At 39.3% G+C, this 26,546-nt stretch overlaps 2 protein-coding genes across 6 annotated transcripts in view; one reads left to right on the top strand and one right to left on the bottom strand.

The window, feature by feature from the left end:
- Positions 1-26,546, bottom strand: part of LOC109418893 (uncharacterized) — a 270,718-nt gene that overhangs the window by 156,384 nt on the left and 87,788 nt on the right. The window lies entirely within an intron of this gene.
- On the top strand, positions 10,407-11,549 carry LOC134286931 (uncharacterized). The gene has a single exon (XM_062848634.1). It carries the CDS (start codon positions 10,407-10,409, stop codon positions 11,547-11,549), a length of 1,143 nt encoding a protein of 380 aa, XP_062704618.1.

Here is a 26,546-nt window from a genome sequence, read left to right as displayed (position 1 = left end):
GCCGAACTACCGCACACTACTGACTGCTTGGCGTCCCGTCGTCGGAGCTCACAGAGAAAAGAGAAAAAATCGCAAAAATCTAGCAAAGCCAGCACGCGATGCTTTGCTGCTGCCGAACTACCGAACACTACTGACTGCTTGGCGTCCCGTCGTCGGAGCTCACAGAGAAAAGAGAAAAAATCGCAAAAATCTAACAAAGCCAGCGCGCGATGCTTTGCTGCTGCCGAACTAGAACTACCGCACACTACTGACTGCTTGGCGTCCCGTCGTCGGAGCTCACAGAGAAAAGAGAAAAAATCGCAAAAATCTAACAAAGCCAGCGCGCGATGCTTTGCTGCTGCCGAACTAGAACTACCGCACACTACTGACTGCTTGGCGTCCCGTCGTCGGAGCCCCGCAGAGAAAAGAGAAAAAATCGCAAAAATCTAGCAAAGCCAGTGCGCGATGCTTTGCTGCTGCCGAACTAGAACTACCGCACACTACTGACTGCTTGGCGTCCCGTCGTCAGAGCTCACAGAGAAAAGAGAAAAAATCGCAAAAATCTAACAAAGCCAGCGCGCGATGCTTTGCTGCTGCCGAACTAGAACTACCGCACACTACTGACTGCTTGGCGTCCCGTCGTCGGAGCTCACAGAGAAAAGAGGAAAAAATAGCAAAAATCTAGCAAAGCCAGCGCGCGATGCTTTGCTGCTGCCGAACTAGAACTACCGCACACTACTCAATAAGTTTGTTTCCTGGAAGAAAGTGTAATTATGTGAGAATCTGCAGCATTGCTCTTGCTCTGTTTCGCTCTATCGGTGGTATTTATGGGACGATCTTGGGGACGATAATGGGGTTATAGAGAGAAAATTAGTGCATTAAAAATCCAAAGATTTTAAGAACGAACTACCTTGTCGATCCATGAGATATAAAGAAGTTAATACAGAAGGAAATTCCAAGAATTCCATTCTCATAAAAGAAAGTTATGATTTTATAGGAGTCCGGGTATTGTCCGAGATTCTGCAAGAATCGGGAAATACTATTTAAAAAAACTAATAATTCGGACAAGCTCTAAAAGTTCTTCAAGCTGTCGGTCCAAGAGAAGCTAATGATTTCAAAATGAAGTTCGGGAATCTGGGAGTTTTGGAAAGATGGTGTTAAGAGTTCCTCATGAAAATAGCTCTTAATTCTAGGAACAAGCTGGCTAGTTCTCGAAAATTTCTAAAAGAATTCTATCGGGAGTTCCTCGATAATTCCTCCAGAATGTCCCCCAGGAGTTCACGGGAATTCATCCGGAAGTTCTCCTCCAGTTCTTCCTCCAGAAGATTATCAGGAATTCCTCCGGAGTTTCCCGGAAATTCCCGTGGGAGTTTCTCCAGGAGCTCTCCGGAAATTCCTCCAGAAGTTCCCCGGCCTTTCCTCCAGGGAGTTCCCCGAGAATTCCTCAAGGAGTGTTCCGAAAATTCCTCTAGGAAATCCCCGATAAAACTTCCGAGTATGCCTCCAGAAGTTCTCCGTTAATTTCTTAAGGAGTATATCCAGGAGATCCCCAGAGATTCTTTCAGGAGTTCTTCGGGAATTTATCAAGGGGATTTTCGAGAATTTTTTGTAGGAGTTCCCCGGGAATTCGTGCAGAAAATCCCCTGGAATTCCCCAATGAGTTTCCAAGAAATTCCCCCAGGAGTTTCCAAGGAACTCATCTAAAATTACCTGGGTAAATCCACCAGAAGTTCACCAATAATTCCACCATGACTTCTCCGGGAAATTTTCCAGGAGTTCCTCTGCAATTCTCGTGAAATTCTTCCAGAATTCCTGCAGGATCCCCAGATGGATTCCTGGAGAAATTTACCGGAGAAATACCCGAAGCAATTTCTTGAGCAATCACCAGAGGATCTTCTGGAGCAAATCTCTAAAAAATCCTTCTAAGATTTTTCCAATAATTCCTCCGGAGATTCCTCCAATAATTCCTCCGGAGATTGCTCCAGAAATTGCACCGGAGATTCCTCCAGGAATCCCTCCAGAGATTCTTCCAGGAATTTCTCCGGAGATTCCTCCAGGAATTTCTCTGGAGATTCCTCCAGAAATTACTGCAGGAATCTTTGGGGGAATTCCTGGAGGAATCTCCGGTGGAATTCCTGGAGAAATCTCCAGAGGAATTCCGGGAGGAATTTCTGGAGGAATTCTGGGAGGAATTTCTCGAGGAATCTTTAGAGGAATTATTGGGGAAATTTCAAGGAGGTATTTCTGGAGGAATCTCCGGAGGAGTTGAATGAGGAATCTCCGGAATATTTTTTGGAGAGATCTCAGGAGGAATTCCTGGAGGAATCTTCGGAGGAGTACCTGGAGGAAATTTCGGAAGAGTTCCTGGAGAAATCAGCAAAGATAATCCGGAGGAATCCCCAAAGAAATTCCTGAAGGAATCCTCAGAGGAATTCCTGGAAAAATTGGCGGAGATAATCTGGGAGGAATTTTCGGAGGAATTCCTGGAGGAATCCTCGGAGGAATTCCAAGAGGAATCCTCGGAGGAATTTCTGGAGGAATCCTCGGAGGAATTCCTGAAGGAATCCTCGGAGGAATTCCTGAAGGAATCCTCGGAGGAATTCCGCGAGGAATCCTCGGAGAAATTTCTGGAAGAATTCCAGGAGGAATCTCCGGAGGAATTCCGGGAGGAATTTCTGGAGGAATCTCCGAAGAAATCTCCGGAGGATTTTTAGGGGGATCTTTTGGAGGAATCTCCGAAAGGTTTTCTCCGAGGAATTTCCGACAAAATCTTCGGAGGAGTTCCTGCAGGAATCTCCAGAGAAATTTCTGGAGGAATCTTCGGAGGAATTATTGGAGAAATCTTAGAATGCATTCCTGTAGAAGTCCTAGAAGGAACTCTTGGAATGATCCCGGAAGGAATTTCTGCGGGAATCTGAATAAATATTTGAGTGAACCCCGAAAAAAATACTACAGAAATCCCTCATGGAGGGATTTTTTGTAGAACTTCTAACGAAAATCTCAGAGACATTATAAAACAATCCCCGACGAACTCCTGGTGGATTTTCCGGTGGAGCTCCTGGAAGAATTTCAAGAGAATTTTCTGCGAAACCTCAAAGAAAAACCTTCGTACGGAATGCCAGAAGATTCATTACAAAGAATCCTTCGTGGATCTTCATTAAATTTCCATTCAATTCCCTGTGAAGCTTTGTTCCACTATTTCTTCAAGAACTTCATGAAGTAACCCAGCAGAATTCCTCCCACCGTATTGCGAATCCGTAGTCTTGATTTTCCTCAGAAGCCCACCCAAAAGTTGTAAATTAAATCATTTTCCCCACACGCGCGCGAAAAAGTACATTTCAATTTTAATAAATAATATTTCCTGAAGAAATGAACGAAATTTCTTCAAGTCCAAATCGTAAACAACCTGGTGCCCCTTTCTTTCACATCCTTCTTACAGCATCGTTTCGGTTAAATGCTGTCAGTTAAACAAATGTCAAAATTACTTACGGAAAAAGGAGGAATTTTACTTGAGCGCTCTACTTGGGAGCAGGAAACTAAGCTTTAGGATTTCCCATTCAAAGCGTTTTCAAATTAATCAGTATCTTTAAAAATTCTGCTTTTCTGATTCCAGCGAGGGAATACCTAAAATAAAGTTTCCTATCTATTTCTTCATATACTTCTACTACTATCTAACTCTTCGTTCCCACTGAAATTAGATTAAAGATTCAATACCTTTTTCACTAGGATAGTTGAGAACCCCAATACCTCCATGGAGGCAATAAAAAAATCTTCCAAAAAAATTTGTTCTGGAAATTTTGCTAAATATTTTACCTAAAACATTTTCGGAGATTCCCATATTCTTGAGGCTAATCCAGTGGCGTCTCGTCCATAGGTCCACTGCGTTCACTACACAGTTGATAAAAAGTAAAATAAATCACTATAATTTCAACATTATCCTACAAATGATAAAAAAAATATTAATTTATCCTTTTGATGTTCACATCATCAAGTGCACAAACCACTGTGAGATACCAGTACGTATCCAATAGGAATCTATTCAATTTTCCAACTTAATCTCACTTTGCCACCGAGCTCGACGCTGAGCATGCGAAACGCACTTGTGAGAGCGTCACCAAAATAACTCTCGCCTCAGTTCACTTCCAGCAGTACACGGGATCGCTGTATATGCATACAAGAGCTGCGTTTACTTGTGTTGGACTGTTCTGTGGTGCATTGGCAATGTATTAGTAAAAAAATTTGTTCACTTCTTCCAGTGGACGTGGGCCTCATCGGCGGTGGAGGAAAGGAAAGATAGTTTGGTTGCGCTCGCGGCTCGCGGGGTAGCTGCTAAGTTTGGCAATGTCGCATTAGAGCTACGATAGCTTTAGCAAGAGAGCAAAGCGAGAGAGCTTGTACCCAGGAGGCCGCCCAGTCACTCTTTCGGCATGCGTGCATGTCTTTGGGTGGAGCTGAATGGGTGGCATTTTCATTCAGTACTTTGCTCGTCGCATACGGTTTCATTTCTTCAGCAATATTCAAAAGAAAATTAAGCTCGATATCGTAAGACAATCTACTCCCAGGCGGTTAATTATGGAAAAACTTAGACCGGCTTCTTGAACAATGTAAGCAGAATACCCTCTTCGATTGGGTGTACTCAGGTCTCAGATATGTAATTTGAATTCCGTCCTCGAATGCTTATCCTTAGACAGATACGCGTATATAGACTACAGTCATAGCACAATCACATGGGTAATATAGCGTGGAGAACTGAATGACTAATAATTGTTACAGAGTGACCTATAATTGTGTAATGGTTCTTCCACTTTTTGCTCAGTGTCAATTATCCTTTTCTGAGTGGATACTTCGAAGTTTAAAAGCTATTCCGAAAAATTTCCTAAATAATAGGTGGATAATGCCTACTCTTGCTTCCCCAATTCCGATAAAGTAATATTGACCCCTCTGGCACAAAGGAATAAGTACCTATCTTCCGTTACAATGGGCGAGCGAAGGCTGAAGTGGCTTATACAGATGGTGGTAGAAAAACCCTGTTTCATCAATTGAAACAACAAAGCAGTTTTATCGACGAAGTCGTTGATAGAATCGCTCGTCGAGCGGAGTGCAGGTTCCTGATGTGTTCCATTTGCGCTACAGTCCCATGTGAAAACTCTTCAAGTGCACAGTCACTTGTACGGGTCACGAGACGCCTCTGGGCTAATCAGAAATTCCAGGATTTTCCCAAGTAAAACGAAATTCTTCGATGATTCTAGGTTTTTAAAGGTAGTAAACACTCTGCATATCTCCCTTGAATCTAACCTCCAGTAATAATAAAACTTATATAAAAGTTTAAAATCTCTTTCCTCCTCAAAGATATACCTAAATCTAAATACTCTATGACATTGCAAATGATCTCCAAATACTTATAAAAAAAACATCCCGTTCAATTACGCTGAAAATATCGTCGACGTTCATACATCCGGAAGTAAACCTTGATCCTTCCACTTGACCTCTAGGTCAGCCATAACAGTTCGTACAACATTAAGTATAGGGGATTTCTCATAGGAACACCTTAAGTTTGTTTGTATGTAGATCTTTCTTCTGCATTAGAAATAGTTGCCCATACACAACACACAAAAACATTTTCTTTCCATGCTATGCTGTATCTGACTTTAGGGTAATACGAAAATCGGGAGCATCCTTTACCTCGTCCTTCAGGATGTTTCCTGGCTCCAATAACTGTTGAATGATTTAGAATGTATGTTGTCAATCACATATTGGTGAACTATCATGAATGTCAAACTACTACCAACTATAATGAATATCTAAGCCGAACTCCGCAGCGGAGGCAGCCCGTTAGCCATAACGCCATCGCTGGATGGCGCAGGCAAGTCACTGGTTTATTTTTAAGTTTAAATCATTCGGTTCGGTATATGTGCACCGACTGGTGTTTATGATGTGCTCCTCCTCTACTGCTATCGGCGCTCACAGTGCACCACTCGACCGGCAATAATGGCTGCAAATGCTGGCTGCATCACTTTATGGACGCTCTGTGTATGTGCGCCGCAAGCATAGACAGTTTGGGGAATTGTTTATTTGCCTTTTAATCCAGCGACCCCATCAGCATTGGGGAGCTAAACGAAACTAAGCAGGTAGGAACTAAAATTGAACTGACGTTAGTCGCAGGGCCCACGGCTATAAAAGGGTTATGTAGAAAATTGTGCCTGGCTTGATCTGCACTTCGAACAGACGCTTCTGTTGGAGTGAAACAGATGCAAACGGTTGTAAGAGGCATGCGAAATGCAGACTGAGTTACTGATTTTGATATATTTTTAATTTTCTATTTTAAACTTTAAGTTTGGTTCCTTTTACATTTGTTTAATGCACATTTTATTTATTTATTTTTATGTGTACTTTTTTTGAATTTTGAATTTTGTTTTTTAATTTCAATTTTGTTTGCCATGGAATATAATATTCATTAAAATTCTTGTATTAGTTTTTTTTATTAGTTCAAATATTTAAATATTGTACATTTGTGTAGATTAAAGATTGATGGAAAACAATTCCTGAAACTCTTTTTAAACAAACTGTTGAGGAGAAAAGGTACAACCATACCAGTTATAAAAAAAACTGACAACAACAATTCCTTCACACCCAGCCTGTCGCCAGTCAGTCACCTTCCGAAACTCCAACAGCCACACGAGATTGAATTACAAAACAACGCCAACGTTACAGGCACGACGCTTTCTCCGAGGGGGATTTTGCCCGATTTAGATAACTCTTCATCAATGAACCGTCACGTTGTCGTCGTCGCCGTCGTGCGTTGTGATGATGAGCTTCGAAAAGCCCCCCTATGCATTTTTGCTGCGCGCGCTCGCATACAATTCCTCAATTTAAAAAGTATAATTGTCTCCGAACGGCGCGCGGCGGTGGCAGAGGCGGCTCTCGGGTTTTAAGTGCATTCAACCTCGATTGAGTGTGTAGAAGGCTTTAGGTGTTCGGTGCTACTGCAACTGCGCTGTCATCATTTACGTTTATTGGTGAACGAACATCATCAGCTCTGAATAGCCGGAGCGAGTTTTTGGAACTCCGACTTTGTGACTGTCAATAAACCGGCCGGCAATGCATTTGATCCCGGGTAGAGGAAAAGAGCTCAATAATAGCATGTTTTGATATTGAAATCAAAATGTGATATTGGTTTGATTAATATAAGAGATAAAAGATCTGAAAATAATATCTAAAATTTACTCCTGAAAAATCATCATCAGATCATGATCAGATCTTGTAAGATCTAACCAATAGCAGCAAGCTATCCGTTTGATCTTGAAATATCAAATTTTGATATTGTTCAGATGTTCCAGGAACATTTTTCAAATATTATTTTCAGATCTTTTATCTCTTATATCAACCAAACCAATATCTCGTTTTGATCGTCAGTATTTCGGTTACACCTCTACCCGGGATGAAGATCATTTTGCACATTACCAGAGTAAATTGGGGTCAAAATGAAAAAATGAATGCTGGGCTCCGTGGCCGTGCGGTTAGCGGCGTCAGTCGTCTAGGCGTTTCGTAAGCCACGGTGTGCGGGTTCGATTCCCGCTCCAGTCGGGGAAAACTTTTCGTCAAACGGAAAGTTCTCCATTGGGCCACTGGGTGTTATGTGTGTTGTCCGTTGTCTCGTGTATGTGTAATGTTCAGTCTGTGCAGCCTCTGGCTGAAGACGGTGTAGTGTCTTTTTAAATAGATGTTTGTCATCTTAAGAACTGTTTTGAGTATATTTGTAATTATTGCTATTTAGAGAAAATTGTCCACTTTACGCTTAGCTAAGCTTAAACTGACTTGTACATGTCAATGCACAATTGTCAGTGGGTCGTATTTAAGTGGAATAAATTAATAACGCCTGAATGATTAGTTTTAGCTATACACCCGACAAGTGTTGATCCGTTTGGGGTTTTACCATTAAGTAGCATAACTTTTGAACGACTTTGCATGGTTTTTTTTATTGAAATTTATCCAAAATTCTAAAATATTTTTAATTTATAGGGGATATTGGATAAAATAAGACAACATATCTGAATGTGATGGACAAGAGATGATTTGTTTCAGGTTTCTCCATTCAGTAATACGACTTTTGAATGACTTTGTTGAAAATTTTCCGAAATTCTCAATTATATTTTTTATGAGGGATATTGAACAAAATGAGACATCATCTCTGAATGTGATGGACAAGAGACAATTCGTTTGGAATTTTAGCATTAAGTAGCACGACTTTTGAACGACTTTGCATGGTTTTAATTAAAATTCATCCGAAATTCTCTAATATGTTTAATTTATAGGGGATATTGGACAAAATGAGACATCAACTCTGAATGTGATGCACAAGACACGACCTGTTTGGGGTTTCTCCATGCAGTAGCATTGTTTTGAACTATTTTGCATGGTTTTTTGTTCAAATTCATTCGAAATTCTCAAATATTCTCATTTTATAGGGGATATTGAATAAAATGAGACACTTAATGTGATAAAAAGTGATAAACATTTACTAAACCAAATTGTCTGACATTGCTACATGTTTTTCTAAATATCCACGGTTTCTCCTACCTTTTCAGGATTTAAGTTCGATATATTCATGTATTTTTGACATATTTAGGGGAAAATAGCCAAAATGAGACACTTGGCGATCTTTTCCAGGAAAGGAATTAGCACCATTCGATTCTCTGGAGTTTTTTTTGCTTAGAAATGGGTACTTGTCATTTGCTAGCGGCCGCAACTGAATTGCGTTCGTTTTGTTGTTCGAGGTTGTACACTGTGTACTGATTGGATCTTGGATCAGATGTTTTTTTGTTCACCAAAATAAATGACAGTTCGACGCTCTTTATAAAAGACAACAGTTTCGCGTGCCACAACTTTTTCCTTCGCTCTGACTATGGAGTTCCACTTATGTTATGTGGTGACATCCTTAAAAAAAGGTTTTCTTTCAATAACTGTTTATACATTGATTTTTCTGCCAAAACATTTCTGGGGCTTTCCTAGAGAATTTCGGCTTGCAGTCTGATAAATTGCGTTGATTAATTGTTTATCATCGCCGACGTTTCGGTCCGGCTATTGGACCATCTTCAGGGCCTACATATTTTATTAAAATTGGCACAAATTAACATTAAACACATAAAAATTACATTACACAAACTCACTCGATACGCTAATCAACAAGTTACAAAACAATTTTGTTCAAATTTAAAACTGTCGGGTTGAAAAGGGTCACGCCGTCTGGTACACGTTTGGGCCATTCGTTCCGATCGGATTTGGGAAATCCCTAGCTGGCGCACGGGTACTACCTGCCGGTGCAGATGGTCGCCTCTACTGATCAGCTGTTTATCCGTGTGTACTGGTATTAGCCGACGGTGTCATCTTGTGTTGTGTGTCTCGCATCATTGTATTGGTTTCTCGATCCATCTGTGCGTCTGTTTTCCCTCCGGAGATCGTCTACCGATGCGATGAGAAAGCTGTAGGTAGCGCTCATGTCTTCCGTATCAGTGCGACGGTTCACTGTTTGTGGAGTGGTGAGAATGTGGCACATTTCCAAAACAGGGAGAGCCTGAGTTTTGAAGCAGCAGTCGATGATTGTAGGGTTGGCTACGTCAAATCTGTGCTGTTGTTGTATACAGTGCTCCATCAAAGCAGTCTTTTGAGATAGCAGCTGTATCTCTGGATCATCGTATGAGAGTCCAGCTGAGAGCTTCCTATCCAACGTGTTTATCAACGTTTGATGGCCATACATTCTCGTTCTCAGTTGGTTCTTGGTCATACCAATGTAGCAACCGGAGCAGTCTCTGCATGTTATTTTGTACACGACATTGGACTTCTGCATGTACGGAACGGGATCTTTTGCTGTTTTATACAGCTGCTTAACTGTGTTGGTGTTGCTACATGCAATGCCAACCGACGGAACATTTTGCCTGAGCATTCTCTTGATGGTTGGTGTTAGACCGGGGATGTGCACCACAGATCGGTATACGTTCGGCGTGTCTGCTGCTTCGGGTGGTCTTGATTGATGCAGCATTCTGTTTATCAGATGCAGTGGGTAGTCATTGCTTGAAAGCTGTCTCCGGATGAGTTGATTCTTCTCCTCTTCTGTCCGGATTGTGCTCAGGGTACGAACTCGATTGATAAAGTTCGTTGCAACCCCGATTTTTTGATCAATGGGATGGAAGGAGAAAAAATTTAGTATTCTGCCGGACGATATCGGCTTTGAATACCAGTCCGTTTTTATTCTTCCTTCACCCGTTTGGATCAGTAACATATCCAGGTATGGCAGCTTCATGGTTTGGGACAAAATCCGGGGAAAAACCAGAATCAACCTCGATTTATTCCTGGAACTAATCACATTCTGTATGGATGCCAGCTTCTTCTGCTTCAGAGGAAAGTTTTTCCATCAACGGTCCGGTACGGCAATGGGCAGCCCACTGTCACCGGTGTTAGCGGACATCGTGATGGATAGCATCATCAGCAGAGCAATCAATGCAGCAAACATTCCACCGCAGCACATCCGAAAGTATGTAGACGACCTATTTTTGCTGATCCACAAAGATCGGGTGCAGGAGGTACTCGAAATATTCAACCGACAAAACGAAAGCATCAAGTTCACATGCGAGGTTGAAAAGGAAGGGAACCTGTCATACCTGGATATGTTACTGATCCAAACGGGTGAAGGAAGAATAAAAACGGACTGGTATTCAAAGCCGATATCGTCCGGCAGAATACTAAATTTTTTCTCCTTCCATCCCATTGATCAAAAAATCGGGGTTGCAACGAACTTTATCAATCGAGTTCGTACCCTGAGCACAATCCGGACAGAAGAGGAGAAGAATCAACTCATCCGGAGACAGCTTTCAAGCAATGACTACCCACTGCATCTGATAAACAGAATGCTGCATCAATCAAGACCACCCGAAGCAGCAGACACGCCGAACGTATACCGATCTGTGGTGCACATCCCCGGTCTAACACCAACCATCAAGAGAATGCTCAGGCAAAATGTTCCGTCGGTTGGCATTGCATGTAGCAACACCAACACAGTTAAGCAGCTGTATAAAACAGCAAAAGATCCCGTTCCGTACATGCAGAAGTCCAATGTCGTGTACAAAATAACATGCAGAGACTGCTCCGGTTGCTACATTGGTATGACCAAGAACCAACTGAGAACGAGAATGTATGGCCATCAAACGTTGATAAACACGTTGGATAGGAAGCTCTCAGCTGGACTCTCATACGATGATCCAGAGATACAGCTGCTATCTCAAAAGACTGCTTTGATGGAGCACTGTATACAACAACAGCACAGATTTGACGTAGCCAACCCTACAATCATCGACTGCTGCTTCAAAACTCAGGCTCTCCCTGTTTTGGAAATGTGCCACATTCTCACCACTCCACAAACAGTGAACCGTCGCACTGATACGGAAGACATGAGCGCTACCTACAGCTTTCTCATCGCATCGGTAGACGATCTCCGGAGGGAAAACAGACGCACAGATGGATCGAGAAACCAATACAATGATGCGAGACACACAACACAAGATGACACCGTCGGCTAATACCAGTACACACGGATAAACAGCTGATCAGTAGAGGCGACCATCTGCACCGGCAGGTAGTACCCGTGCGCCAGCTAGGGATTTCCCAAATCCGATCGGAACGAATGGCCCAAACGTGTACCAGACGGCGTGACCCTTTTCAACCCGACAGTTTTAAATTTGAACAAAATTGTTTTGTAACTTGTTGATTAGCGTATCGAGTGAGTTTGTGTAATGTAATTTTTATGTGTTTAATGTTAATTTGTGCCAATTTTAATGAAATATGTAGGCCCTGAAGATGGTCCAATAGCCGGACCGAAACGTCGGCGATGATAAACAATTAATCAACGCAATTTATCAGACTGCAAGCCGAAATTCTCTAGGAAAATTCAACAGTCATCCAGTCGAATCCTATAATCAAAACATTTCTGGGGCATTTCATAGAAGAAATCCAACACGATTCTTGGAATAATCTGAAAAACCTATGTTATCAGAGGATTTTACTAGGAAAAATTCTAAAATTCTTTGAATAGTCTGGAGACAATCAGAAAATTGATTGATAAGCAATAAAGATAAAGAATTCGTTTGAGATTTCCATATCTTGGTTTTGTAGTTCTATAAATGATCATGATTTATTAAGAAAATAAATTTACCGCAACAAATTATTTTTTTTTTATGTTCTTCTACATATATGCAATTATTTTGTGAAACTTTTGCAAAATTACTTAAGTTCTCAAGTATAGTTTCCGAAATCTGCCAACTTGTAAAGAATCTTGATAAATTCTTGAAGAAATCTCTGAACTGTTAAAGGGCGAAATAAATCGGATTCTGAGGAATATTCATTTTGAGGGTTCTGTCAGGAAAGTCTCATGAGAAATGTTGATTGCCCTCGTAACAAGAGAACCAACTGCTGCAGTGACAAAGCCATCAGTTCAGTACCTACAACAACAACTGTTCACAATGATTTTATTGCCCTTTTCCGGCTATACCAGTCGGCTAGTATGTCTGAAATAGACGTAAAAACTTGTATTTTTAGGCAAAGTACGTTTAATTGGCAAATTGAGAGATAAATTTGTGAAAAAATTACCACTTGTTTTGGTGGGATTCGAACCCACGACTCCGTTATCGCTAGTCCGGCGCTTTAACCAACTAAGCTACAGAACAAGTTACAACTGGCATCTAAGAGCCGAAAGAGAGATAAAGTTGTGAAAGACGGACCCGGTTTAGGGTGGTGCTTCGAATCCAGTTTGACTTTCTATTCTGCAGAGTTGTAACTTGTTCTTTAGCTTAGTTGGTTAAAGCGCCGGACTAGCGATAACGGAGTCGTGGGTTCGAATCCCACCAAAACAAGTGGTAATTTTTTCACAAATTTATCTCTCAATTTGCCAATTAAACGTAATTTGCCTAAAAATACTTCACGTTTTTACGTCTACAACTGTTCACCTTCTTGAGCTAGAGTTGCCAATTGCTATTACAGGGGAATCGAAATAAAATGCGCATATGATTCAAAATGACCCAAGGCAATAGTTTGATAATGCAATACCGAACTTCTGGTAACACTACGAGCATCGGAAGACACAATGCTGGTAACTTTATTTGCTGTTTTGTTTTTGTGTTCCGTTTCACTCCATTCCAGAACTACGGTAGAACCATTTTTAGATTGAACAATATGCAGATTAGTGGTCAAGTCAAATTAAAAAGTGTTCAGATTAGAAGGGTCCAAACTTGCAAGATCAGACGGTTTTTATTAACTTCTTTCTGTACAGGAATAACGTCTGAGAGATGTTCGCAGTAAACCTGTTGACATTATTTTCTAAAACTGGATTGAACTGTTGTTTGTGCCTTAGAAAAATTGGAGAAAGTCAAAGAAAATTGTCTGGAGAAATGTCTGACGAAACGCAAGAGCAATTTCTATAAACTGCATTGGAAAAATTTCCGGAGGAATCCTTGAGGGTATCACAGCAAGAATATGTTCAAAATTCTTTGGAAAAATCCAAGATGAATGCCTCCAGGAATACCTGATGGGTTTCTCCAGGGGATTCCTCCAGGGAATCTACGCCAGGTATTGTACCGTCGTTGGGGGTGACAATGGGTCAGAGGGGCAAGATTGGGTCAAAACATTATCTGAAATACGGAGCGGACCTGGTGTGATGGTTAGAACACTTGACTATCACGCCGAGGACCTGGGATCGAATCCCACTCCCGATAAACTCACAAAATGTGAGTTCTTCCTTCGGAAGGGAAGTAAAGCGTGGGTCCCGAGATGAACTAGCCAAGGGCTTAAAATCTCGTTAATACAGATAAAAAAAAAATATCTGAAATATCTCATCAAATATTGCGACAGTTCCTGTAAAAAAAGGTTTCTTGAGCAATTGTTAATTTCTGATAAATCATCGAAAAAAGCTTGAAAATAAGGCCTTTTTAAAAAGCTACTTTTAAGGCTCGATGCAACATCACACTTTTAGATGTATTGATACTTTTTTGAATCTCATAGTCTTCATCTATATATAGGGACTGGGACCATTTGGGCAGGAGCACCTATTTTGGGCTCTTCCTGCTATAACTCAGTCAATTTCAAACCGATTGACATGATTTTTTGCAGCTGGCTAGATACTGTGCGTATCTGATCGTGTCTCAAAAATCGAGTCAATAGCAACAAGTGCATAAAATAGGTGCTCTTGCCCAAATGGTCCCAGACCCTATAACAATGAATTTCTGTCTGTCCCTTATGGATTCGGAAACTACTGAACCGATCGGCGTGAAACTTTGTATGTGGATATTTTTGAGGCCGGGGAAAGTTCTTAGCATAGTGTGAGACTCTTCCAATTTCTGGAAAGGGGGGCTCCTATACAGATGAAGATGCGGTTGACTTCTCTAGCTGTATGACAAAAACACGGTAGGCAGGCAGTACGACGTTTGCCGGGACAGCTAGTATTATATATTATTGGTAAGTAGTACCAACCTTGACCAGAACTATATTAACTTGTATTGTTGCCAATGCGGAACAAATTCGGACCCCTTGTCCCAAACATTTGCACAATAATTCCTCCAGTGATTTCTCCAAGGGTACATTCAGATTTCGCTCTCAAAAATCCTCCACGAATGTCTTCTGGAATTCGTCCTGAAATTCTTATTGAGACATTTGTAGGGATTTCTCCATGAAACCTTCCTGAAATTACTCCTGTGATCCCTTCACAGATTTTTAACAAAGATTCCTCCAGAAATTCTTCTTGGAATTCCTCCATGAATTTCAGCGAGGACTTTGGCAAGCCCAGACAACCAGTAATCATATAAGACGTTGCATAAGATGATAAAGTTAAGGCCGTATACGTGCATACCTCTATTTAGGCCCATGTAAAATGTACGCATATCGCCTCCACTTTAACATCTTATGCAACATCTTATACGATCGCTGGTTGAATGGGAGGACTCACCCAAGAATTCTCCTGGCATGACTACTAGGAATTTCTTGCTGGGATTCCTCCAGTAATTCCTGCTGAATTTTATTCATGGATTCCGCCTACTTCTCCTACAGTTCAGTATTCCTACTGGGAATACTCTTGAAATTATTTAAGGAACTACTGCTGAGGTTGCTGCAGCACTGTTACTTGGGTTTCTGTATAAATTTCAGGTAGAAATTTTCCAGGATTTTTTTCTGGATCTACCCTGCAATATATGCAGATTCCTCCAGGAAATCCTCTGTGACTCTCAAGAGCAATAGTTGGAGATATTCCTGCTGAAAATACATGGAAATCTCAGTAATAATTTTCCAAGAAATTCTAGTGTTTGGAGGAATCCCTGCTGTTTACTGGATGTATTGCAAGAGGAATTCCGAGAGCAATCCTTGGAGAAGAACCCCAGGAAGAAATCCTAAAGGAATTCTAAGAGGAATTTTCGGTGAGGCGCCAGCAGTCATCTCTACAAGAATTGCTGGATAATCTTTTGAGAAATTCTCCAGGAATTCCTAATAATTTCTGCAAGAAATGTCAGCTGAAATTATTTCGATGATTCCTTTAGGGATTTCTTCAATGATTCCTCTAGGAATCCCTCTCGAACTTCCAAGAATTTTTGCTAGGATTCGTTCAGGAACTCTCACCAGGATTTCCCAAGTATTCTTGCTGCGATTTTACAAGCATCCCCTGATGGAATTTTTGCAGTTATTGGAATCCAAAGGAATCCTCCAGGAATTGCTGAAGAATGTCTGTCCGGAATTGCTTGGGGAATCCCAGCAAGAATTCTTAGAGGATTCCCACCACGAAATCCTAGAGAAATCCCATCAACATTCCAGAAACAACTTCAACATAAATTCTCAAACGAAACAAAGAGGAATACCTGAAAAGATCCCTAGATGCATTCTTGGAAGAATTCCAAGTAAAATTGTAAAGCAATTCCTGCAAAAAAAAAAATCTCTGAGTAAATTGCTTGAGGAACCCATAGAGAAGTTACAGCAATGGTTCCTTGATGAATCCTATCAGGAATAATGCGGAGAAATTTCAACAATAATGTCTATAGGTAATCTCAGAAGTATTCTTTCATAAATTTCAAGAGGTATTACTGGAGGAACGACATGAGGATTTTCTGGAGAAACCCCAGAAAACATGTTTGGGAAAATTTGAAGTGGAATTCGTGGAGTCTTTTGCCAAATCCTTGTAAAAATCATAAAAATAAACTTATGCAGAAATTCCAGGCACTCCTAGAGTATTTCCTAAAGGAGTTCCTGAGGCAACTCTTGGAGAAATCCGCAGAGAAATGCAAAAAGGAACTGTTGGAGAAATCCAAGGAAAAGTCTGTGGAGAAATCCTCTTGGAGTTCCTCTACAAATTCCTTGTGGGATTTCTCTAGAAAGTTTCTTATACAAATTCTGCTTGTAATTTCACCAATGGTTCCAAAAGAAATTCCCTTTGCGATTTCTACAGAGATTTCTCAAAGATTCCTTTAGGAATTTATGTTGGAACATCAGCTAAAATTCTTGCTAGGATACCTACAGATATTCTTACCAAGATTTTTTTCAGGAATTCTTGCTAGAATTAAAATTTTTATCTGGTTATCTTACAAGAACATCAAAATTTTTGTACAAGCAACGAAAATCTAAAGTTTTATTACATAAATGGCAATTTCGGAATGAGAAGTACCTAGTTTTTTCCTAGCTCTACCTTATTAATGTTCAGTCTGCGGTGGCGTATCTGAAAAGTTACGGCCGAAACTGATGGAGTGAGCTCAGACCCCAGCTATCGATTTCATTAGACAGCAACCGCCGAACCGTGCAGCACGAAAATGGCATTAACAAAAAAAAGAAAAAAAAAAAAAAAGAAAAATATGGGCGCGCGCAATAGACGTCGAAAGGCTAACGCAGAGCAGCGCAGAGCTGCTCCTCCTCCAAATTGTGGTAATGGCCGAACCACTTGGTATTGCAGCCTCAACTGGTGACCATCAGGCACCAATTAATCGCTAAATACGTTACGTTTCTTTTCCTGAAAACTCTCTGGTCGCTGGTCGCTGGCGCTGGCTGGCTGGCTGGGGCGAGGATTTATAATAAGCTCATCACGAAATGCAATTAAAGCAGTACCCACCGAAAGGCAAGATGAAACGGCAGCTCAGCTTGGACGATGATGATGATGATGATGATGGTGGGTGAATGCCGTCGCCGAACATGCTGGTGCACTTTTTCTTCTCGGATGCAGTCAGTCGGCAGTGTAGGCAGGGGCACTGCTGCTGCACTGGATTGCAGTGAAAAATGAGGCCCACTTTTTCCGAGTAGGTTTGGCCAAAGCGTGCGTGCGTAGATGGGTGTTGAATGCGGGAACCTGTTCGTTCACACCAAACTGTGTCGATGAGGAAAACGTAGGTAGGAGACACAGATAGCCGACCGAAAAGGAAAGCCAGTTCTATCCGTTCTCAATTCGGAAGCTAGGAGGGCTACATAAATTATGATCCTGGGCGGGGGGTAACGAGGAAGTATACTAGATACACATTGCAACAGTGGCAAGTGCCTTAACCTGGCAGAGAGGGAGTGGAAAAGTTTAAACTAATTACAGATGCCCGATCAAAGGAAAAGGGGCAAGCATAAATGGAAATGTGCCAAATAGTTCGGAATGAAAAATGTGCAGTCTGAAGCTGGTTTATTGCAGTAGCTAGCGATACAAGCTGCTCTTTGGGGGCTGCCACAGTAAGCATTGAGTACATTCGTGTAAACACAGAACGCGTGAAAAATTGAACTTTGAACGTTTGTAAACTAGGTATCTTCTTTTTTTGGCGTAACATCTCCAATGAAACAAAACTAGCTTCTCAGCACAGTCATTAACTGAAAGCTTCATCTGCCAATGCCCCTCTCGTATTTGTATATCGTGGACAGGAACGAAGATACACTATGCCCAAGGAAACTAAATAAATTTCCTTTACGAAATGTTTAAACTATAGGGTATCCCAGAAAGTATAGGCACAACTTTACAGAGCGATTCCAAGCAACAGCATCAAAATTAAGGAAAAATTTTAATTCATGATTTTCTATTGAACTGAAACTTTGCACAGTTTTTCAGTTCCATCTAAATCGCCATTTTTCGATATCAAATTTTTATTTAGAGCCACGACTAACTTTTCAAAAGGGTGTATGTGAAAATGGTTCAAAAATATTCAAAAATATGCACAGCAAAAACGGATTGTTCGATTGTTATGAATTTTTCAGCAAAGTTAGATAGCTAAATGGTGATTTCTAAGAAAATATACACTGTGAAAAAAAATCTATTTTATCATTGAAAAACATCATTTTTGTCACAAAAACTCAAATATCTCAAAACCCTATCTTTTTACCAACTTGAATTTTTTAGGGAAAACGGTCCATTGTATTAGCAATCTACCATAAAAATTTGGTGATGGTAAACTAATAAACAAAAAAGTTATAACATTTCAAAAATTTCACAATTTTTACATTTAGTAAAAAAAAAATTTTCTGTGTAAATTATTTCGGCCGGGAATCGTGATTTGATGCTGATTTTATTGTTCAGCAAAGTTAGATAACTAAATGGCGATTCCTAAGAAAATATACACTGTGAAAAAAATCTTTTTTAACATTAAAAAATATCATTTTTGTCACAAAAACTCAAATATCTCAAAACCCTATCTTTTTACCAACGTAATTTTTTAGAGAAAACGGTCCATTGTATTAGCAATCTACCATGAAAATAAACAAAAAAGTTATGACAATTCAAACATTTCACAATTTTCACATTTAGTAATAATTTTTTTTAGTGTAAATTATTTCGGCCGGAAATTGAAGTTTGATGCTGATTTTATTGTTAATGGCCTTGCGTGAGTAAAACAAGTTGTTTTTATTATATATTATATATACATATAATATAATATACTATGTACCGTAATGTTCCGATTTTATCACGCCCTCCGCGCATTAGTCGTTTATTCATTAATTTGCTGTTACATTTGAGGACAAGTGTTTTCCCTCTTCTTCAAGATGAATGTTGAAAGCGTGTTTTGCAACGTTAAAAATATTGAAATGGGTATAGATGTTGAAGAATATTACAGGGCATTTTTGAAAAGGGGCGTAATTAAATTGTTTAAACAGATGTCGCTGATGGCAATTTCTCAGTTGTTGTCGTTTTCGAACTTCCTGCGCCCTGCTTTACCGATGATATACAGATGGCTCGTTTGTCAAATTCTAGACGGCAGGACGTGCAAATGCGTAATTTTGTACACAATGTGGACATTTGGGCATAACCAGTCTCTTTCAGTTTATCTATGGTGCTTTCGGTGAGATTTCGTAACTCTTTCGAACATTTTTTTTCATCAAACGGTCTACAAGAGAGCGTTGAGTTGAAGACCTTTGAGAAAGCGACTGTTCATCTTGTTCGTTAGATTATAATAAACAAAATCACTTATTAATTTTAACTTACTTGTTTGGTGTTGGTGGCTGAAGAAAAAAAATACTATACAATTTTTAATATTCATAGCGGTAGTATTTTTTTGTTTTTTTCGTGAGCATTGTCAGGTATGTATACAGACAAACAAACGTAACACTGGCGAAATTTTCATTGACCACGCCTTCAACGATCATTTTGAATCTTGGTTGTGGCTTTCATAACAAGAAGAGCGCCCATCGTTTTTCTTTGCGTTTGACGTTTCACACTAGCGCCTTCTGATGACGATATTGCACAACGCAGTGTTTCGTGAAACATTTCCACCAGGTGGTGATAGTGTGAACTGGGCGATGAATTTTCACTAAAATTGTTCTAGGCGTTTCGTCTGTTTGTCTGTGGTATGTACCTCTTATGCATTTGTTGTTGTTGAAGTTACTCGCATTCTTCCGATCATAAAGTCTGTTCTCTACACACTTAATTTTGATTACCGCACGGTGTGTCTGGTATAAGAAATTTATTACAAAAAAATAGGCATCGCTAATTTTTACGTTACGTGAAAGTTGACGCTACTAGCTTTCATTCAAGCCCAACATCGAAATATTCCATCGGGGGAACTTTTTCATACAAAAATTGGGTATGTTTGTTAAGTAGAAATAGGGATTAATTTGGAACCGTTCATTTTGTATGGGGAAAAACAGTATTCTGAAAAAGTTGTTCGAGATCCCTCGGTGGATTTTTTTGAGGGACCGTGCAAATGAAAGCTGGAAGTCTCTATTTTTGAATAGCGAAACATTTGGCGATGCCCAATTTTTTGTTATAAACCTTTCCCATACACACGCCGTGTACCGAGTTCGGTAATTTTTTGACGAGATTAAAACTGCTGAGCACCGAACTCGTTCAGCAAAAATGCATTGTTTACCTTTTCCATACGATTTTGACAGTTGTTTTACTGAGCCTCAGTAAAATCGATTACCGAAACTACCGAGATCGTACTGCTGTTATAATCTCGTCAAAAAAGTACCGAACAGGCAATTCAGAAATAAGTGTGTAAGAGGGATTTTTTTTGCGGATAAACTAGACGTATACGCGTATAAAAAAAACTTATTATACAGCTTTTGTCTTAAAAATAAATTCAATTCCATTTTTCTTATAATCAACAGCTTTTCAACACTATCAAGGGATTTTTTCACCAGTCACGTACAATAAAAAGTATGACAATCTCAATATTTTTGATCACAACACTGGATCGCGTCTAAGTTTCAAATAGATACTATAGTAATTACGAATAATCAAACTAAAGTATCATGAAAACAACTTGTTTAATTCAGGCGGTAGCCTTTACAAAAAAATCAGCATCAAAATATAATTCTCGAAATAATTTACACAGAAAAAAATTTTTTTTTGTTACTAAATGTAAAAATTGTGAAATGTTTGAAATGTCATAACTTTTTTGTTTATCAGTTCACCATCACCAAAATTTTATGGTAGATAGCTGATATAATGGGCTATTTCCCCTAAAAAATTGAAGTTGGTAAAAAGATAGGGTTTTGAGATATTTGAGTTTTTGTGACAAATATCATATTTTTTCAAAGTAGAAAAAGAAATTTTTTACAGTGTATATTTTCTAAGGAATCATCATTTTGTTATCTAACTTTGCTGAAAAATTTATAACAATCGAACAATCCGTTTTTGCTGTACAGCTTTTAGAATATTTTAGAACTATTTTCGCATACACCCTTTTGAAAAGTTAGTCGTGAGTGAATATGAAGGTTTAATATCAAAAAATGGCGATTTATATGAAATTGAAAAACTGTGCAAAGTTTCAGATATTTTTGAAATGGTCGCTCAGGATCGACTGACATGACTCCGTGGAATTCCTCTACAGCTCTGCTATTTGGGGATGGATATATGAACAAAATTAATGTATATTTACACATATTCTGCTTTAATATATTGACAACAAATACCAAGCATGTATTGAAAGTTGCATTTAACTCTAGGTTTGTAAGTGGCACAACATTCTTTGGTTAAAGGTACACCAACGTTCAAGTAAGGGAAAACAAGGGGAAAAAATCACCGAATAATTTCATTAAGATGATTCTATGTGTTCACCACTAATTGCGTCACCCTAGCATGCCAAAAATGCTCTGCCAAGCCTCCAAATATTAGCAAATTGCATATTGACACGAGAATGATTGGAATCTCAAAAATCAAAATGCTTCTTGACACTGTTTCATTTGTCAAAATCCAAAATTTCAAAGGGATAGGTCAAAAGTTTACTTCGTTATAAAAATATTAATAAAAATATTTTGGTCGCTATTCTTAAGCTACATCCATCACAATTTGAAGGTTTCTGCTCAATCGCACTTGCAACAGATGATTTGATTTGGATTGCGAATAATTTGACTGAATTTTCGAATGAACAGCTACGGTCAAATCATAATTTTTACCCCGCTTATGTACCATAGTGTCACGTAGAAGGTGTGCCGGGAATTGAATTCAGGTTGTGCCCAAATTAGACGTGGACCTGACGGAAACAGAATTCAAGGGACAATTGTTCACTCTTATTATAAGGAAATTTTAGTTCTTTTATAATATTTTTTACATAATTTGGGAGCTAATTTATAAATCAGTAAATTGATACCAAATTGGCCATATTGCAATATTTGGTATCAAAATAGCTCTAAATTTGTAACAGGTTGCACATGCCTGCAATGAGGTTAAGTGGTTTAAAAGCTTGATGAAAAAAATATGATTGGTGTTTGCCTTATTTTGCGAAAACTTACGTTCGATTTCGTGTTTTTATTGTTTTTCAGGGTTTCGAGCAGGATTTTTTACTTGCATTTCTGGCTTTCGATTTGAATAAGTCGTAAGTTTGCAGTGATTCCTACGTAGATCCGACCTGTTAAAATCGAACGCAAGATTCGTTCTACTCGTTGAGTCTCCCATGGTTGATCACTGAATCACTGAAAGCAAGCTCATTGTTCTGGCAGCACTGCACGAGCGCCGGTTACCACACGGCATGATTTGGACGATGAGGCAGCGAGCGTAAGTGTCGGTTGACAGGTGCCAGAGTGACGGAAGAGATGACAGTATTGAAAGAGAGATGGAAAGCCGTCAAAGGAGAGTTGAAAGGAAAACATAAACAAAGGTAGTGCATAGAAGATAGGTGGTCGAGATAAGAGGAATAAAGTGGAAGAAAATTGAATTAGTAACCATTTTGCGAAATTTGATGATAGGGCAGTTTAAGGAAAGTAACTTGAAATAGAATAGTTCCGCGGGTGATTTGTTGGTGGATTCTTGAATTCGGATCAGATTTGGTCAGATGATCACAAACTAATACAGTAAGTAGGAAAGTTTATATGCGTTTTAGAGCGGAAAGTATCAAAAATATTTCGTTGTATTTCCAAGCCGCGGAGTAAAATTTAGTGGTTGATGAGCTGGAGGCCCGACGGGAAGAGACAGTTTAGACCACGGGTTCCCAACCGGTGGTCCGCGGCCCCCTGGGGGGCCGTGAAGAGAATCCAGGGGGGCCGCGATGTTACCAAAACAATTGTTAAATTTTTATTCTATTTTGTGCAAATTGCCACCGCCATCACCAAAAGCCACAAATTTTCAGGAACACATTTTCAGTATAAAACGCCTTCAGAAGATAAAAAATTTGGGCTGCGCCGCTTTTTTACAGCTACGACTTAAGTTTAATGTACATGACATTATTGATAACGAAATGTTAGTGTCGAATAAAAAAAAAACGTATTATTGATCGTCACAAATCCCTCCCAAATTTCTGGCTACGTCACTGTATCCAAAAAAAAACTCGGTTTCGTTCATTTAATTCATATTTTTTTTCTAAAAATTTTCATTGGGCCTCAGATGTATTGACAATTCTTAAAGGGGGCCGCCACCTCAAAAAGGTTGGGAACCCCTGGTTTAGACAATAGACTTGAGAAACCAGATATCGACGCACGACGAGGACGAGACTTTGCACAGTGGTCCAAATCGGAGTATTTCGAGGACAAAATTCGTGGCTACGTTGCCTGCAAAGGAAGGTAGAAGGGAAGCCAATAGAGGAGAAAATCAAACTAAAATTGTAAGTGAATTCATACTAAACAAGTTGTATTATCATTGACGAAAATGTCAAATTTATTACTTACAGTTTGATCTGCCACAATACAAGGCCGATTCACAAAAAATGTTTGCGCCGATTTTGATCCGAACACTCATGCTTATTGAGTTCTCCAAATATTAGCTCACGAAACCTGTTGCAAGCATATCCATAAACGGAAGAACAAAAAATGCTTACAAAGTTCTTACAAACTCTTAACACGGGAAATTTGAAAATCACTACCACACAGGCATTTGGATTGGTCAATGCAACCCTTCAGCTGCCAAGTTACCGCACATTCCGATAACTTATGTATGCAAAACTTACCTGAAAAGAGACAAAAACAAAAAAAAAGAACGTTAGGATACATGTGAGGTAGGTACACTGGAAATGGTTTATTCAGTAAAGATAATCGAGTGTAAACATAACAACAGACATGTCATATAAGAATTACGGCAGCGCAAGTTCTAACTGTATAGAAGAAATTCTAACATAATGCTGGAATTCCGTCAAATCAACTTCTATACAACCAAAATCTGCGCTGCCGTAACTCTTATATGACATGTGTGATGCTGGGATTTGCAATACCAATACGTGTGGTCAATTATGTTTTCCAATTAACTTAACGTTCATACATGAGAACAGATAGGCAAATTAATGGGTGAGATAATGTAAAAAAACCGCAGCTTATGTGAGATTTAAACTCACAATCCTTATACCAGGCCTGCTCAACCTTTAACGATCGCGGGCCATTGATTACACTCCACACCAGTTGACGGGCCAGAGTTGATTTTTTTTTTTTCAAATCCTACAGGTTTTCCTGAAACTTTTCTAAACATTTCTGGCGAGATTATGGTTTCTTCCTATTTGCTTTTCGAGACAAATTCTTATGGAATTTTTTGAGTTTTTGTAAATTTTGGAAGAATTTTTGAGTACGTGTCGATATTGTAAAAATTGGTATTCATCAAACGAAGATTCTTATTTTTTGTTTTGTCACAGAACATGCCGGAATTTTGAGTTTATTTACACATAAATGCGATCTCTAAAAAACACAACAATCGTTATTGAATCTTCTATTCATTTTAAGATTTTATTTTCCTTCCGCTGTCACTGACACTGCATCTAATAAGCTGAATTATTGTTCAGCTGATTGGACGCAGTGGCTTAATTTCCCCCAACAATGGAAATTCTGAAAATGAGTAGAATTACTCTGAGGTTACGCTGAAACGTTGGTTTTCTAAATTGCGAAAATTTAATGCCTCTCCCGGACGAAACCTATAAGAAGCTCAAAATAACTGATTGAAAATCTTTGAAAATACCTATACTGACTTTAAATGATAAGCTTGCTTTGAAATTATAATTCATTGGAAAAGAGAAAACATTAAAATTTATTACTCCACCGGCCAAAAAAAAATGACTTTTCTTCATTCGTGCCGCGGGCCGCATGAAATGTCCTTGCGGAACGGATGCGGCCCGCGGGCCGTACGTTGGGCAGCCCTGCCTTATACGCTAGACAAGTGCTCTACCAACGAAGCTACCAAACTAATCATTAATCTATGCATTCCATTTGTACGGATATATTCTTTTTTACACCACCAAACCAAACATCAAAATGATTGACAATTTTCAGGTCATTTTGACAGTTCACATACATCCACGAAAAAGACAAAAAATATCTACTACTTTACCGACCTTGTTGTCGTCCTTTTCATGCTCGTGTTACACTTATCAAAATGACCTGAGAATTGTCAGCCATTTTGAGGTTAGGTTCGTTGGTGTAATAAAGAATGCAAAGAACGAGTTTGATTTATTTACTATTGAAAGTTTTAGCCTATCTTACAGGCGTTGTTTCATAAATGTAATTATTGATTCGTATCACTATCTAGTCGCTGTAAGCATGCACAGCTGTAGGATGCGGTTGGCCCCCACCAAGGGCACCAGTCTCAGAGGGGCGCCGAAACAGCATGATGATATTGTTTTCTTGAATGTTGAAAAGATTTCACTATTCGTATTCTCAAAAATTTATGATTTCTCTAGATTATTTTGATTATTACCAGGATATTACCTGGGAATTTGTTTTGAGAAACTAGTTCTTCTAATCAGCAAAACAATATCAATATGCTTTCGAAATCTATTGAAAGTATCATTTAAAAATTCCTAAACATTCTCGCTGGGGAATATTTCGAGGTCCCGAGGATTATCTTCGCATTTATTAAAATATTTTACACTAATGACAAAAAGTATTTTAAATGGAAAATATTCAGATGATGCTCTTTCATTTTTTACTTTTTTAAAATTTAGAGATTTTCATACAATTGTTTTTATTTTTTCAGTATATGGGCAGTGAGTTCTTTTTCTTTTTATTCCCTTAAAACAAATTATATATTCCAGGAATGTATTTATAAATTTCACCAAAATCTCATCGTAATGTCTTTTTTTATTTTTTATTCTTAATCACTTAACCTAATTTACAGCTCTATTGTCCACTGGGGCACTACGTGAGCAATTTCAATTGACAGCTGCACTTACATTTTTGTACAGCGCCTAGATTCTATTCTACTTTATCGAACTGGTTGCCTTTCTGCTGCTTTCACTTTTTCTACTTTATACCTAGTAGAATGATGAGCAGAAGGATGATGATGGATGGCCGTTGTTCCTTTCCAGTCCGATTGGGGGTCCATTATGAGTAGCGGTTCGCCGATGTCCAGGTATCCGGGTTCGTTTGAGCCATGGGGCTCAGAAGAGGGTCAAGTGTCAGTTGCTCTCGAGGGAAAAGCTACTGACGAAAAATTGCAAGTGCCGGGGCTGGGAATCAAACCCATGACCATCCGCATATGAAGCGAACGTGTGACCAACTACGCCACGGGCCCCGGCTTCGTAATGTCTTGCTGATTTCTTTCAGAAAATCTTTCAATTTTTTTTTTTTTTTTCAGAAACTTCTCTACGGATTTCTTTGAAAACAATATCAAAGAATTGATCCAGAAATTCTAGCAGAAACGCCTTCAGGGATTCTTAAAAAAATCAAAACATCAATTCTTCTGGAGA

This window comes from Aedes albopictus, chromosome 2 (assembly GCF_035046485.1).
Source record: "Aedes albopictus strain Foshan chromosome 2, AalbF5, whole genome shotgun sequence".
Lineage (NCBI taxonomy): Eukaryota > Metazoa > Arthropoda > Insecta > Diptera > Culicidae > Aedes > Aedes albopictus.
The sequence above is the reverse complement of the archived record's forward strand: the minus strand, read 5'-3'. Positions and strand labels throughout refer to the sequence as shown.

Excerpts from the sequence above, each read along its gene's own strand:
- LOC134286931 (XM_062848634.1), top strand. The coding sequence starts at position 10,407 with ATGGGCAGCCCACTGTCACCGGTGTTAGCGGACATCGTGATGGATAGC.